This window comes from Empidonax traillii, unplaced genomic scaffold (genome assembly GCF_003031625.1).
Source record: "Empidonax traillii isolate 1590-97213 ecotype Southwest subspecies unplaced genomic scaffold, ASM303162v1 scaffold160:size908849, whole genome shotgun sequence".
In the NCBI taxonomy this organism is placed as follows: domain Eukaryota; kingdom Metazoa; phylum Chordata; class Aves; order Passeriformes; family Tyrannidae; genus Empidonax; species Empidonax traillii.
This window is the reverse complement of record NW_020955353.1, coordinates 41270-56967: the sequence shown is the minus strand read 5'-3', so window position 1 is coordinate 56967 and position 15698 is coordinate 41270. Positions and strand designations below refer to the sequence as shown.

The following is a 15698-nucleotide window of genomic DNA, read 5'->3' as shown; positions in this document are numbered from 1 at the left end:
GCTGGGAGAGCTGGGAGGGGTGTGCAGGCAGCAGAACACCCAGCCCCAGCTCCGGGTGAAGGAGGGGCATTCCTGGAGCCCTTGGGCAGACAGAGTGAGGGGAGGTCCTGCATCAGGCCCCCTTGCCCTGCACTGTCACCTTCTTGCCCCATAGTTTGGGCAGGCTGGCTCCTTCCCAGCCATGTTGGAAACCGTGCTCAGCTGTGATGTGTTTGCTCCCAGTAAATCCACAAACTTCACTGGGCCAGGCAGCTTTTTTTTTAATCCTCCTGCATCAACAGAGGTGACAAAGGCCTTGCAGCACATCGGTGGCAGAGCTGTTCCAGCCCTCCCCGGCCACTGACTCCCTTTGTTGAAGAAGTCAGGTACAGATCCAGCCCTTTGGAATCCAGGAGCCTCTCAGGAACATTTGCAGGGCTCTGGAGTTGCTTTGGGTAACAGGAGCTGTGGTAGTGCAGAGGATGGTGGCTTGTGTTGGGGACTGCCAAGAGCATTAGGCGTATCTGGTACTGGAGGGAAGTGCCCCCGGGGCTGGCCTGTCCCTGCAGCCTTTTGGGAGCTGCAGGTGCTGTGGGAATGCAGTGGCACCTCTGGGCCAGACACATCCCTGCATATCCCAGGCTGGTGGCACATGGAATGTGCATCGATAGCCTGATTGAAATAACTGTGCCACTTGCTTATCTTCCAAGACTGATGGAGACAGGGCACGTGGCGCTCATCTGTAAAGAAATAATTGCCAGAGTGACATGGACGCCGTGTCCCCGTTCCCAGGGTTTGCTTTGGAGCCTGTGCTTGCTGGAGCACAGGGATCTCCCAGCTGAGGTGGGGATGGACCCACGGCCTGGCCCAGGCGCCCCATGGAGCAGCTCCAGGGTGGGTCACTGGCTCCTGCAGCGCTGCCCCCAAAGCAGGCAGGAAATCTCCTGCTTCCCTTCCTGTGGGAGCAAAAGGGACTCGTGGGGTGAGAGCTGGGATCAGACTGCAGGGATGCAAAATCCCAGTTGATGCCCTGAAGGCCATGACAGCCTTGGGAATTGCTGGAGGCGGGATCTGGACAGAAGGTTTTGGAGCTGGAGGGGCTGATGTTGAAGGCTTTGAACCTCCAAGCTCTCTGGGCTTTGCTTCCCACCCTGTGTTGCATTAACCTGTGCCAGTCCAGAGCCCGAGGCCCAGCGAGGGATCCTTGCCCTGCTCGGGTTGCTGCTGCTGGCAGCGGGCACTGGCCCATGTCCCCACTCAGGGCACACGTGGAGTGGGCAATGCAGGCTGTGGTGGGGAGGGGCCAGGGGGTTTGGTGTTGGGGTGCCGGTGCTGGGGTGCCATGGGCCCCATGGGTGCAGGGACCTGGAGGGGTGCAGGGTGTGGGAGCCGTGGATGCTGCTGAGAGTGCCGGGGGATGCGATGCTGGGAGGGGCAGGGGTGCGGGATGCCGGGGCTGCGGGATGCAGGACTCGGGGATGCCCCCGAGCGCTCGTTAGCCTCGGCCCAGCCTCCTCCTTAATTAGCCGCGGCCGAAGCCGCTTATTAGCGGCGACCGGAGCCGGGCGCCCTCCCCGCGGAGGCGGGAGGGAGGGGAGCGCTGCCGGCCCCGGGGGTGCGGGCAGCGGTACCGGCAGCGGGGCTGGAGCCCGAGCCCGGGCAGAGCCGGCGGCAGGATGGGGCAGCGGAGGGGTCCGGCCGTGCTGCTCCTCGCCCTGGGTGAGGGGGTGTCTGGGCCGTCCGGGAGGGGGGCGATGCGATGAGGGGTCCCTTCCCTTCCTCCCTCCTTCTCTCCCTCCGTCTCGGGCCGGGGGTGCCGGTGCCGGGCGTGCATCGCGGGCGGGCTGGGCGGGGGTCTCCCCGTGCCCCCCGGGCTCTTGGCAAACGCCGGCAGCGCCGGGCTGGGGCGGGAGGCGGCGGGGGCTCGGGGCTGTCCGCCGGGGAAGGGACTGGGACAGCCCGGGGTGGAGGTAGGCTCCATCCCTGCAGGTGCCGGGGCTCACTTGGCTGCCCGCAGGGCACCTGGCCGGGCTGCTGGCAGCGGGACCCGTCTGCGCCGATGCTTACCGGGGCCTCTCGGACTGCGTCCTCAAGCTGGGGGACAGCATGGCCACCTACGAGGAGGAGGAGGGCATCGAGCAGCAGGGGCTGCACCGAGTCTGCAGGTGAGTGCAGCGCACGGCCAGCGTGGCTTTTGGTGTTGCCCTTGTGTGAAGTTTTCTCCTCCAGCCCTCCCGGTCCTGCCGTGCCTGCGCATGCACGTGTGTTCTACACCTCACTCTGGTTTCAGACAGACCTGGTGAGCTCCCTTCTTTTGTCTGTCCATCCATCCATCTCCTGCTTGTCTTCCACCAGAGTCTGTCTCCCTGGTCAAGGATCTCCAGCCCCTAGAGCGTGCCCTGCCAGCCTCTGCACGCCTGCAGCTGGGAGGAGCAGGGCTGGTGGGCTCTGACCCGCTCTGCACCCCAGGAAAGTCTCCCCTGGACCCCGGGTATCAGCACTGATGTGCAGGTGGCTGCTCTGCCCCAGGGCCCAGCACCCTGCCCAAAGCCAGCCTTGTCCCTCCGGGCCCAGCCCAGCCCCTTCATCCTTCAGGCTTGGATTTGTCCAGCCCTGGTTTTCCTGAGTTTGTAGCGATGCCCTGAGATGACAGTGTTGGGAGGACGTTAACTTGAGCAGAACTGAAGAAGAGCTGGGTAATGAGGGGTTGCGTTGGGCAGGTTTGGGGAAAGAAGCAGCAAGGTGGAAGTGTTTGCAGAGATGGAGGCAGCCCTGTGTCCCCAGCAGGAGCTGTGGGGAGTGAATAGCTGTTACAAGGAAATGCACGCAGCAATGAAGGGAAAACCCACATGCCTGGGGGCAGTGGAAACCTGGCAGGGCAAGGCAGAGGACTGAGTGCCCTGGGGGCAGGTTTTTCGAGTTGCTGGAAGCCACCCCATGGGCTGTGACCTGCTCTGTACTCCCCCTTCCCCAGGGGACAGCCCAGCTCAGGATGAACAGTGTCTCTGGGATGTGCCTAAGGCTGGGTTGAAATGGGGCCTGCTCTGGTTTGGACAGCAACTGATACTTTGTTTGGTTTTGTTAAATGAGCCTTCTCTGTATGATAACACACCTGAGCAGGCAGCCCAACCCGGGCTGCCCCGACTGCTGGAGGAGCAATTCCTTTGCTGAAGCTCGTGTGAAAGGTGCAAACTGAGGTTTTCTGACAGCTCTGGGGCACAAACCACTGCAGAACAGGTCCTGGCATCTTCCTTGCTCTGCACCTTCAGGGTCATGCCAGCTTATTCTCCTGGTCCTAATGCACTGCTAGCCAGGCTTGCTGTGCCTGGAGGATCAAGCTGATGATGTCCCTGCTTCCTGCCAGGTATTTCCAAATTATTTGCCTTTGACCCTCAGTCTTATCCACTGCTGTTTGCATTCCTGGTGCTGTGATCCCCTCTCCAGGAGCGTGGGTGAGGGATGGACGTGGAACCAGGAGCTGGTGGTGTCTCAGCTCTGTGTGTGGTGCTGCCCTAGAGCAGCAACTCACTTGCCAGCAGTCTGCCTGAGCAGATGGGGGCTGTGAAGGGTGAAGCACTGGGAATTGCCATCCCAGCTGAAAGCAGATCCAGGCAGGAGCTGCCATCCCCCTTCACCTCCCTCCAACCTTATTTGCCTGAAGACGTGGGCCGAGTTTAACTCTCACCTGGCAGAGCTGCCTTCTGCTGCTGCAGCTCAGGAAGGCCAGAGTTTGCCTGGGTTGGCACCAGGTTTTCTCATTATCTGGGGACGTTTATTCTGCCACAGTGACTCGGTTTAATGAACTCTCCCCCAGCTGGTGTTCTGAGTGAGCCCCGGGAGGACAGCTGGGCAAGCAGAGTGCTGGTGTTTGCCTGTGTGCACAGGGTGTCACCTCCCAACAGGGCCCCCACACACCACCCAGCTGTGCCCTTCCAGTGTGCAGGGTCCCCGTCATGCAGCTGGGCTGCAGCCCCTTCCCCAGGGGGGGCAGGTGTGCCTGATGTCCTGGCACACACAGGGAAGGGGACAGAACAATTGCTCCTGTCCTGCAGGCAGTCTGGAAGAGAAAATAAAATCCAAATTGCTGTCCACAGGAGAGGCAGGCCAAGGGGTCTTCAGTGAGCAGCTCCCAGTTTATCCTGCAGGACCATGGGTTACCTTTGCCTGTCTTGGTTTTTTCCTGTGTTTTCCTCCCAAAAGCCTCTGTACACTGAACATCTACTTGCCCAGGCAATATCCAGCAGATAAATGGAGATGATTCTAATGAGAACACAGTGAATAACTCCTCCTGCCCCTGCTCATACCTCAGTTAATGCTGCAATGCTCTGTGGGAGCTGCTGTCCCTCTCTGTGCTTTGTGCTCCCGTTTGCCCTTGACTCCACTTGGAGGAAGCAATGAATGAGATGCGCTGGGCCTTTGTTTGCAGCCTGTGTGAGATACTCAGGGTGCTTGGTGCTGAAGGGAAACGTTTGTTGATGGAAAATAATGAATTTTATTGACTTCCAGAGACGGGGAAAAAAAGATGATTAAATAATTTCAGTGTTTTGAGGTTTGGACTTTTAGCCAAGATGCTCTGGCAGATGATGGAGGGGATGAATAGTCTGGACAACTTGCACAAAACACAAGGGTTGTCGCTGCTCAGAGGGCAGGATCAGGGCAGAGAGGCTTTGCCTGGCATCCAGCACTGTGGGAATGCAAAGGGACTGACAGTGTGGTGTCTCCCCTGGCTGCAGGTACTGGGATGAATTCCACACCTGTGCCCTGACGGTGCTCTGGGAATGCCAGAAGGAAGCGGCGGCCGTCTGGGAGATGCTGAGAAGGGAGTCCCGAAAAAACAGGTTTCAAGGCAGCTTGTTCGACCTCTGCAGCCCCAGCATGGCCCAAAGCTCTGCCTGGACCCATGTTCCCAACGTTTCCATCCTCAGTATCCCCCTCATCGTCACTTGGGTGAACTTATAAACCGCAGCTCTGTGAGTATCCCAACAAAGGCAGTGGCAGTTTGTGCCGTGGCATCTTTCTGATGGTTTTTCCAAGCCTGAGGAATGTCCTGTGTGGAGCTCAGAGACACTCAGCTCCATCCTGCACCTGTGGGACATGGGAGAGCTTGGCAGGATCTCCTGGGTGTTCCTGTTTGTCTGTAATTTGGAATAATGCCTGTCCATTTCTGCTTCAAGACACAGATCTGGCTGTCTGGAGAATTTGGGAGCTTATAGATATGGGGCAGAGGATTTAGGAAAAAGTGATAAATTCTGGAAAAATGGCAAATGTTGGACTCTTTCCACTCTTCTATGGCTACTGGAAGGAAATTTGTTTGCTGACTATTTCCACCAGATGAACTCTCCAGGCTTTGGATTTGGGCACTGAAAACAAGATGGGCATTTTGACCACTGAGATGCAAGGGGTGGTGTCTGTCCTGCCACAGGCAGAAGGGAGATTCTCTGCCCTGCACTGGCCCTTTTGCTTTAAGGACATGGTGAAACCCCTGCTGAAGAATAATCACAGTTGCATGACTTGCCTTGCACACATCTGGATTCCTGAGCAACTCCTGTGTTATGTGTAAATCCCTTTTCTAAGGACATGGAGGGCAAAAATATTTTGAGGGAGGGAGAGTGTCTAGATAGCAGGACAAAAGGGATTTATAGCAACTCCTGCTTTGAAGCTTTCCTCAAGGTACCTGTAAGCAGCTCTGTGGGTGGAAGTGTGTAATGCCAGAGTATTAAAGTGTGTTGTAGAGCCTACAGCATGGTAGAAGTTGTTTGTCCTGGCTCTTGCTCAACAGCGCAATTTCTTCTTTTGCAGCTCAGAATGTTGTTAGTTTTGCAGCTTCAGTGCAAGCCTGGAAATATTTGGAACAGAGAGGTGTTTGCAAGTGATTTCTGAGTATGTTAGAGAAACACAATATTCTTGGGCAGTCCAAGGCAGTGTGTGTTTTAAGGATGCTGCTGGAGCTCTGTGCCCTCCTGGCTGCTCAGGGAGCTGTGACTGGTGGGGGATGTGCTCTACAATGTGACAGGGACCCTGGGCCCTGCCAGCCCCACAGACCCCACTGGATGCATTCCAGGTGGTGGGCAAGCTTCTCCAGCAAAGGATCTTTTTGCCAACAGTGGTGCTGGGTCATCCTGCTCTCCTTTGGCACTCACGTGTTCTTCCTCTTCCCTTCCCTACCACCAACACTCTGCTCCTGCAGCAGCAGCAGGGGACAAATAAATTGAGGCAAATTCCAAGAAATAAGTCGGGGAAGCAGTTGGTGTTCAGACAGTGCAACTTGACTTTCTGCAGACAAGAGAGTTGTTACTTATGTACTCAGTACTGGGGCACAAAGCCTTGGGGTGAGCAGTGGAGACAGGGAAACCAGAGCGTGGCAAAACCTGGAGTGAGCCACTCAGATGCTTCATTCTTTAGTTTTTCTCCCACTCCAACAGCAGTGTTTGTTGTTTGAGCCTGTTCCCCCTGCCCTGTGGCTTGTAGCTCGGGAAAGCTGGAGCAGGTGAGAGTCACACACAACCAAGGCTGGAGTATTTTGGATCCAAATACTTGTTCTTTGTTTAAGACAGCTGTTTAATGCCTTTAGGAAAACAAATAAGCACAGCCCTTCAATATCCCACAACCCTTACCTTCTCTTTGATTTTGGAGTTCCTCTCTGTAAAACCTTTTCTGCTCTAAAACAGCTTTGAGGGAAGGGAAGGTAAAATTCTCAGATCTCCAAGTCTTCTTTTTGCAAAACCACGGATGCAAATGGCTGGCTGACACTGCCACTGTCTTTGAGAAGAGCAGGTGTTGGGACATATCTTCCCTGGAAGCAAATCCCTCAACTATTGCACATAAAAAAACCCAAAGATTCATTAAGGAACAAAGACCATCTGTCACTGTTCTGGTATGGAGCAGCAGATTTTTTTTTAAAGCCAAAGGTGCTTCTAAATCTGACTGAAAGCATGTGAAAGAAAATTAGGTCTCACAGTATGGGAGTGATGAGTTTCCTCAATCAATATTTCATTTTTAGCAGAACTTCCTCCATGAGTAGGACAATTACAGTAGAGTTCCTTTTTAAAAAAAAGTAATACCCAGATTCAGTCCCCCTGGGCAGTCAGAGAGCATTTCTGACCCTACAGCACAGTTCCTGCTGATGCAGTGCAGCTCATGGGATGTCCTGCAGCCTCAGTGTGAAATCCACATTTGTCAAGGATTCTTCTCCCGGCCTTGCTCTGAGTCTCTGCAGATGCAAAGTACCCAGGGAGGCTGCTGAAGCAGTTACAGCATATCTTGTGCATTCAAAAAGAAAGGGTAAGTGTTCCTTGGTCCAAAGTCTTCATCTCTGCTCTTGCAGGGGAACAAAGGTAGCAGCTCTGTCAATATGGGCTCGTGGCAGCTCTGGGATCAGCTGGAAGAATGTGCCTTTCCCTCCTTGGTCTCATGTTCACTGTAATTAGACTTTAGCTCCCACTTGCCCCAAGACCAGCCCCGAAGAACAGCGCACAGTTCACACCCTGCTTTGGTGTGGTGTTAAGCCTTGAGGTAAACCTGCAAACTTTCCCTGTTCCTGCAGGACTGGGATGTTCTTTCTCAAGAATAGCAACAAAAAGCAGGAGAGGACAAAATGACCCTGAGGGAGTCTTAAAAGATGACTAAGGACACGCCAGTGCTTGTCACCCCGAGGCAGAACTGCCCTCTGCTCTGCCCTGATCCCAACCACAGGCACACTCCTGCTCCTCCTTTCTGAGGGAGATACTGGCACCTACTGGAGACCAGTTTATATCCATGCTGAGGTGACTGGGAGAAAGGCAAGTATCCCTGTATATGAGAACTGAGCAGATTTTGAGAAGGGATGGACTGTCTTGCTGCAGGGGCAGCCCTAGGAAGTGACCTCAGAGTGGCCCTCCAGGCTGGCTCCTGCCCAGAAAAACACTTGTGTGAACTCTTCCCTTTGAAAGGCTTGCTGCTGTTTGAAACTCTGCTTACAGAGGGGTTGGTCAGGAAGGGCTTCTGGTGAAGTCCCAGAATACAAAAAGTGCTGGTTACATTTGTTTAGACAGAAATCCTCCTCTGAGGCAGCCCTGCCGAGTATGTAAAAGCACAGGATGTTATCCTGCCTCAATTTACAGTGTCTGAGTGTGAGAGCAGGGACTGAAATACAGCTCAGTTCCCCAGGAACAAAAGCCAAAAGAGCAGCTTTAAGGAATTTATCAACTTCTGTATCTTCACATCATCCCACCACTTTTCAACAAGTTGAATTAGCAAATAACTTATGCAAGTTACCATTTACAAATATTAATGTACAAAGGGAAGTTACTGCAGCGAGATGCTGCACAGGAGACCTGGCTTGGTCCTTGTCTGGGATTGCACAAACTGGTCATCCCTCAGTGGAATCCAGGCAGGGTCTCCTTGCTTGGGCTGTGGGACCTGCAGGAACCACCCAGCTCTGGCCCCTCAGCAGTAAGGGGGTGTCACTGCCTGGTGAAGTTTATTTGAAGTGTCTCTAAATAAAGGCACATCCTGTTATTTTGAGAAATAACAGCAGTCTCTTATTTAACATCACCCCTACCAAAGCAGATCTGTTGCTGGAATTCTGAAGCCTGGCAGGAACACCCAGATAAGTGGGAAGAGCAGCAGATGGCTCCAGGACACCTCCAGCCTCGGGTTGAACATGGAGAGACCCTGGACTGCTGGCACTCCTCCTGAAGTGGGATTGTGCCATCTGACTTCCCAAACAGCACTCACTGATGCCTTCCTTTCAGAGCAGAGGTATGCAATGTTTATTGTAGGAAATGTTATGTGCCCCAGAGAGTGGGCATCTCCCAGCCAGGCGTTCTCTGGCTGCCTCCCTCTGTTGCCATGATACACACACTCGTGGTACTCCTTGAAGTGCTCAGCTTCCCAGGAGAGCCATAACACACTCACAGCAACATAATGTTTTTATTATTACAAAAGGTTTCTTCAGCAAACTGCCGTCTGTCACCTCTGTGTATCAAACATGGAAACAGCAAACAAACCCATCTAACTTATAGGTCATTTAGTGTCTCAGCTGGTGATTCGGGTAAGTACAACTATTTTCCTTTTCCCCATCCATTCACTTCCTTGACTCCTTTCCCACCAAAGCCCACATCAGTCACAGACTGGAAGCAGTGGCTCCCAGTCCCACGGCTCGTCGTGCCAGCTCCCGCGAAAAGAGCTGACCGCTGTGTTCCCCAAACGGGGCACTCCCACATCGTCACAGTCCAAATGCTCCTCACGCTCCAGGCTTTGCTACCTGGCTTTTCACAGTCTCTCGAGCGAAGAGTTCAAGGGCACGCTCTCCATACAGTCACGTTAATGCTTCGTGTTAACAAAATAAACATCTGCTCCTCCCCCTGCTGCCAGCCGATGCCGGAGGAGATGCTCGCGCTCATGCAGCCACCGAGGTCCGAAAAAAATGAATAACAAAGTCTCAACAGACCCGCTGTGCTTCTTCAGGGGATGATTCTGAGGCGCATCCGACGCGCCCGTGCCGGAGCCGACGGCGTCACGGCCGGGGCGAGCCTACACGCTGGCCTTGGGCGCGGAGCTGAGGGGGATCTCGCGCAGCTCTATCCGCATGCACAGGTACTCCCCGATGGCCGCCATCAGCGCCGTGCACACCGCCTGCACCAGCCACCACGTCAGCGTCGACGGCACGCGCGAGTTGTACGCCCAGCAGCCCAGCAGGTGGAAGAAGTGGACGGTGACCGTGAAATCCAGGCACTGCTTCCCGCGGCGGATGAAGTACAGCAAGGCCAGGGCGCTGCAGGAGCGAAAGGCAAGAGTGGGGGGGATGAGCTGGGCCGTGGAAAAAGGGGGCGCAGCAAGAGCTGTCAGCAGGGCTGGTTATTAAGCGGTTTTAAAACTTCTTCAAATGGTGTAAGAATAAGGTTGGGTTTGACCTCTCTCCTGGCCGCTGCAGCAAGACTTTTACATTCTTACAGCTTTTTAATTACACGATGGCAGGGAAAGGAGATTTTAGTGCAAAGAACAGGCGGGAATTTTTAAACTACCTCCCCCAGTAATCTCTGTGCAGTGGCAAAATTCATAAATCTTTACAGATCGGTGTTTGCTGAGATCCATTAATTCTAACTTTCAGCAAAATCTCTCACAGAAGCAAATCTCGTTCCCAGCTGGGAAATCGAGGCAGTGAAGTGAAATGACTTTTCCAGGTTCTAGAAAGCCAGGAGTCAGCAGCTCCCAACTGCCCTCAGCAGACATGCTCAACCAGGCACAGGGATTTTGGGAGATGCTTTGAGAGAGGCGGGACATCACACTGAATTCTCTTATGGTTCAATGTTAAGGAAGGACAAGACGCAGGTGCTCCAGCTGGCTGCAGACTTACCAGGTGAGTGCATTGAGGATGAAAGCCATCATGGAGAGCCTCCCCGGCGGGGTTGAGAAGCCTAAAATCTACATGGGACTATTAGTAGGAACCCGCGGCACAAATCGCAGCCCAAAATCTGCTCCCGTGGCCCAGCCACATCAGTGCGGCCCCACACGGATCAGGAACTACACCAGGAGCATGGGCAGCTCTGTCTGTCTGGGGGTACCTACGGGAAAGGGAAAGGTCTGGTTCTATGCTGAGAGGAACCTCTTAAACTGGGTGGGGAGGGTGTGTTCATACTGGGGTTACCTATAAGGGCAGGGGCAGGTGTCTTTACCCTGGGGTGCCTGTACAGGCTGTTTGTCTCTATAAGGGGGTATCCCCTATACAGTGAGGTGCTGTCTCTGCACAGGGGTACCAACCCATCCAGGGTGTCTGTCTCTGTATGGGGTTACTGTCTCTAACCCAGGGTACCATCTGCACATCGAGGTGCCGCCTCCACCTCGGGGCACCCCCCTATTCAAAGGGAGGGCTCCACTCTGGGGCTATCTACACAGACAGCGGGTCTGTGTGCTGGGGGGCAGCTACACGGGGCTGGGGGCTCTCCCTAACACCGGGAATGCCCACACCGGGAGCGGGGTCTGACCTCCCCGGCACAGCCTCCCCCTCGCCGCCCCAGAGGCCTGTGTGCCCACGGCGGCTTCCCGGGGCGCGCCCTCACCTCGTCGCTGAAGACCTGCTGGAGGGAGGGCCCGGTGCTGCCCAGGGTGCCGAGGAGGGCGAGCCACAGCCCCAGCGAGCCGTAGTAGCCCGCCTGCAGCAGCACCATCTGGGCCACGATCAGCGCGGGGTCCCACACGTAGCTGCGGAACTGCGCCGCCATGGCCGGCCCGCCGCGCCCCCCCGCCCCCGCGCCGCGCAGCAGCGCCCCCTGGCGGGCGGGAGGACCCGGCGCCGGCCCCTCAGAACCGCCGGGTTCGATTGCGCGTTCGCCGAGGGGGTTTGATGTTTTCCGGAGGGATGTTTGTGCTTAAAGGGTTGTTATGATGAGCCACGCGAGCGGCGGCTGAGGGCGCTTGGCCTGTTCAGCCTGGAGGAGAGGAGGCCGCGGTCTCCGACATCCTCAGGCGGGGCAGCGGAGGGGCAGGCGCTGATCGCTGCTCCCTGCTCCGAGTCGTGCCAGGGAAGTTTTGGTATCAGAAAAAGGTTCTTCCCCCAGAGGGTGCTCGGGCACTGAGCAGGCTCCCTAGGGCGGTGGGCACGGCCCCAGGGCTGCCAGAGCTCCAGGAGGGTTTGGACATCGCTCTCAGCCACATGGCGGGATTGTTGGGGTGTCTGTGCAGGGCCAGGAGTTGGACTTGGATGGTCCTTGTGGGTCCCTTCCAGTTCAGAATATTGTGTGTTTCTGTGTTTGTGAGCGCTGGGGTCAGTGGGGGCTGGGACCCCTCGAGCGCTGCCCGTGTGGCCGTGGCGGGGAGGGGACCCTGAGAGCCCCAGCACTGTTTCACTGTTTGGTTTGTGACACGGAGAGGTTTGTCAGCCGTGGGTGGTGCCTGTGTGCTCTGTGCCCGCTGACCAACACCAGCTCTCTGGCATCCGCCTGCCCTGGGCATCCCCAGCCCTGCCCTCTGCCCTGGGCCAGTGCATTCAGTGACTTGGCTGGCCAGCCCTTGCTAAACAGAGTCCCTGATGCCCTGCCATACCCCTTTGGGTCAGCCCTTGGCTGCTGGGTCTTGTTTTGGTAGTCTCAGTGAGCTGTCCTGCTTGCTTGGCTTTAGATATGAGAATTGTCACTGTCTGAATAGTAAAATCCCCAAGACTGTGTGGGACAGTGGAGCATTTGGGAGATAAGGCTTCCCCAGACCCCGCTCCCTGCCCATCTGCGCTAGTGTCAGTGCATTCCATAACTTGGCAGAGCAGCCCTTGCTAAAAAGACACAAATACCAAACATACAAGAAATTGTTGTCCCGGGATATTTCCTTTCATCTGGAGGGCAGTTCCTGTAGGCACCGAGGCTGTTTGGCAGCTGCTGCCCAGCTGTGCTCGTTTTTGAGCTTTAGGCCACTGGGCACCAGGATGTTGTTTTGAGTCCTGGTATGCCCTGGCAGCACCTTTCCATTACAGGGCTGGGTTGCGTGCAGGGCTTGGCTTCTTTTGGGAGGTTTCTTCTGGTACATTGTGGTTTCTTCTCTTTAGCCTCATGACATAGCCAGGTGCCAGAATCCCTCATGCTCTGCCATACCCCTTCTGTGGTTAGCTCTTGGCTGCTGGAGCTCATTTTGGCGGCCTCAGGGAGACATCCTGCTTGCTTGGCTTCAGGTATGAGAATTGTCACTGTCCAAATAGCAAAATTCGGAGCAACAATGGAGCATTTTGAAGATAAGTTCTTTGCTGGAAAAAGGAGAGGAGGCACCCCCGGGGTGTTTCGGTGGATGGGGGAGTTGCCACAAGAGCCATTGTCACCTGGAAAAGAGAGGAGGAGGACCAAAGGGGATTCCAGCTTCTATGGGAGGTGATAGGCCCACACCAGTCGTGGGTGTGGAATATGCTGGGTATGGGAACTCAGATTATGATCTCTGACAGTCTCTCATGATTTTTTTTCCATGCCTCATATGGGAAGTTCCCTAAGCAGCTTTGCTGCGTGTTTTCCTTTCCTCATGCTGGGAATTTCACTGTGCCGAGGCAGGTTTGACACATTTTGTTCCTCGTTCCCGGACCTGCTCCTGGAAAGGATAGTGCAAGGCAGAGGCAGTGGGCTGTGGCCATGAGCCACTGCTGCTGAGTTCTCACTCGGGCCTTCGGAGAGTCTATCTCTGCAGAAGCTCCACCTCAGCCTGTGCAGAAATGAACACAGGAAAATCCCAGCCCTGTCAGGGCTGTCTGCAGACAGCACATTGCTGAGCATAAATTGCGACATTTGACACTTCCTCTGTTAATTCTAAGTAAAAAATTGGTTTCTTTTCCTGAAATCTGATGTGCTTGGCTGTCATAGATGTGCAAGCCATCCCTTAGATTTTAATTCTCACTCAGCTCTTTCTTTTATAGTCCCTTATAGGACTGACTTTCCTGTGCCAGCAAAAATTTTGGTTGTTGAGTCACGACTGAGTAAAACTCCAAGCTAGAGTGAGGTAGGACTGTTGGTATTAATTGCTGTGTGTCTTTCCACAGCCAAATAACTGATTGATCCAGAGGTCCCTGGGATCACAAGATGTGAGCTGGTGTTTTAGGAGGGGTTGACTTGAATGCCTTCTGAATTGGAGGCTCCTCCCTGCGCGGTTGCTGGCCTATAACTGAAGGCATTGCATGGGCACAGCAGCAGCTGAGCTTGAGGTGAGATTTGAGGCTCCTTCCTACCCTGGGCTGGCAGAGCATACCCCTATGATGTGGTGAAATGCTGTGGCACAAAGACATCTGTGCCGAGACTCGGCTGCAGCCCAGTCTGTGAATTTGTTTCCTGGCTGACATTTGTGAGGGCATGGTCGTGTCTGTCTGTGCTCCTGATTCAGCTGTCCCTCCTCTCCAGGCTGCTCCAGCTTAGGGAACCACATCCTTCTCCTGGAAAAGAGGGAACTTTTCCCATAAGGAGCCTTGCCCCACACCCCTGCTCTGTGGAAGAAGGTTTAAAGTGGACCTGGGAAGTAAACTGTATTGGGGCATTCTCAGTTTTTCCTTTTCTTCCTCTTTAGTTCAAACAAAAGTCAGAGACAGCTGCGAAGAGAACATATGTTAAAGGGGAAAAGGAAACACTGAGATCATGATTTCTAGGGTGCTGCTCGCTCGGCTCCTGGTTAGAACATCCTTTTTTAATCAGTGACTGTTTCGTGTGTGACACCTGCGTGTTGTGAGGAGCAGCAGGGGAAGGAGAAGTGGCAATGTGCCCAGGACAGAGCAGATGACCAGAGGGTGTACCCGGATCACATGCAACTATTGTGGTCACTTCTTTATCAGGAGTGTGGAAAAAGAATGCCCTATTTAGCCAGGAATTCTTTCAGTGAGAAATAGCTGTCTAGGAGGGTATTGTTTTTCTTCCTCAGGAATCATTGCCTAAAAAAAGAAGCTGTTTATTTAGGTGATCCATACTTTATTAGCTGGTGTACAAAGGGTGGTGCTGTCTGAGTGATCCTTGCTGGGGTTGTTTCCCTCTTGTCAGGCAGGTAGGGCTTGTGCTAAGGTGACCTTTGCCAAAGGGACAGCAAGGCTAAGAGCACACATTTCCAGAATAAGATGGCATTAAGTGCCTCAAAGTGCGGGATGAGAGTTTTCAGTCACTCCTCTTCCTCCACCCACGTGGTGTGCAGGTGTGTTTTTCCAAAGAGTACAGAATGGGCTTTGGGAGTTGAGATTTTTTTTCAAAACTCTTCTTAAGGTTTCTTTGTGCTCAAGAGCCCTGCCCCGAGCTCGGTTTAAAATCTGCCTGTGCTGAGCTTGGCTGGAGAATCTCTGTTCCTGGCTACCGCAGTAGCATTTATCATCTAGAATTGTCTAAAGGGCCCCATGTGTGGCCTTCTCAAGACTATCTAGACATTTCTTAAAGTGCCATGTAAAAATGTGGTTCCCCTCACCCTCCAAATGTGGCATATTCCGACACTCCCTTCCACTTCCAGCATGTTTGCGTTGTGTTGGTGACTGACAGCTGTTTATTTTTTTCTAAATGAGAGTTAGGTAAGCCTTCATATTGAGCACGGGGTTAGGAACAATGGTGGCCAGCCTGTGTTATTTCTCTGCCAACTGTAATTTTTAAAAGGAGAAGGGAACTGACACACCTTGGATGTTAAAATTCATTGCCCAGAACAAATGCGTTTCTCAACATGCATTTTATTTTTCTTCTGCTTCTCTCCCTTGTAGTTTAGTAGTTAGTCATTTCAGGAAATGACATTTTAGTGGTGCCTTTTTGCTCGCTGGGCCCATGTGTCCTGTTGCTCTCCGTGAATGTGATATACCCGTGGATTTTCTGCATTATTCCAGGCAGGAGAACGTCGGCATTTTGAGACTGAACATTTGAAGGGCAAAATGAAGGAAGCTGTTCTGTGGCCATGGGTTTACAGAACCATGTTATGATTTTTGTGACTGCATTTCCTCTGAGTCTCTTGAGGTACAGTCACAGAACGTTTCCGTGTGCGTGAGGAAGGGAGGCGGATCTACACAATGCACTTTGAAACTGCCACTGGTAAAGTTACATACATTTGTTCCCAAGGTTGGAAAGTACATCAGGGTCGAGTTTAATTTTCTTTTCTGTTTTCAGAAGCCCAAAATCAGTTTGCTTGAGGAACTGTGCATGCAGGTGTGACTTGGATGGACAATGTGTGTGGTCCCTGGGCCAGGCAGACTGATTCCTCTCCATTCTGTCAAAGCAGAACTTCCCCAGGAGGGAAAATGCTGTGCCACGCAGGGGAAATTTTCG

At 53.8% G+C, this 15698-nt stretch overlaps 2 protein-coding genes across 3 annotated transcripts; one reads left to right on the top strand and one right to left on the bottom strand.

Annotated features, from left to right (window-relative positions):
• Nucleotides 1-1655: 1655 nt before the first annotated feature.
• LOC114058094 (neuritin-like) lies at nucleotides 1656-8582 on the top strand. Of its 2 annotated transcripts, XM_027885087.1 has the most exons (4): nucleotides 1656-1698; nucleotides 1997-2144; nucleotides 4713-4953; nucleotides 8572-8582. In XM_027885087.1, exons 1-3 carry the CDS (start codon nucleotides 1656-1658, stop codon nucleotides 4936-4938), a joined length of 417 nt encoding a protein of 138 aa, XP_027740888.1. In that variant the 3' UTR covers nucleotides 4939-4953; nucleotides 8572-8582. The 2 variants fall into 2 exon arrangements, with proteins under 2 accessions (XP_027740888.1, XP_027740887.1); XM_027885086.1 differs by lacking the exon at nucleotides 8572-8582 and having other exon boundaries at nucleotides 4713-5384.
• SYS1 (SYS1 golgi trafficking protein) lies at nucleotides 8147-11223 on the bottom strand. The gene is made up of 3 exons (XM_027885085.1): nucleotides 11019-11223; nucleotides 10316-10383; nucleotides 8147-9733 (listed from the first exon to the last, which is right to left on the bottom strand). The coding sequence occupies exons 1-3, from the start codon at nucleotides 11178-11180 to the stop codon at nucleotides 9493-9495; spliced, it is 471 nt and encodes a 156-aa protein (XP_027740886.1). The 5' UTR covers nucleotides 11181-11223; the 3' UTR covers nucleotides 8147-9492.
• Nucleotides 11224-15698: the final 4475 nt, after the last annotated feature.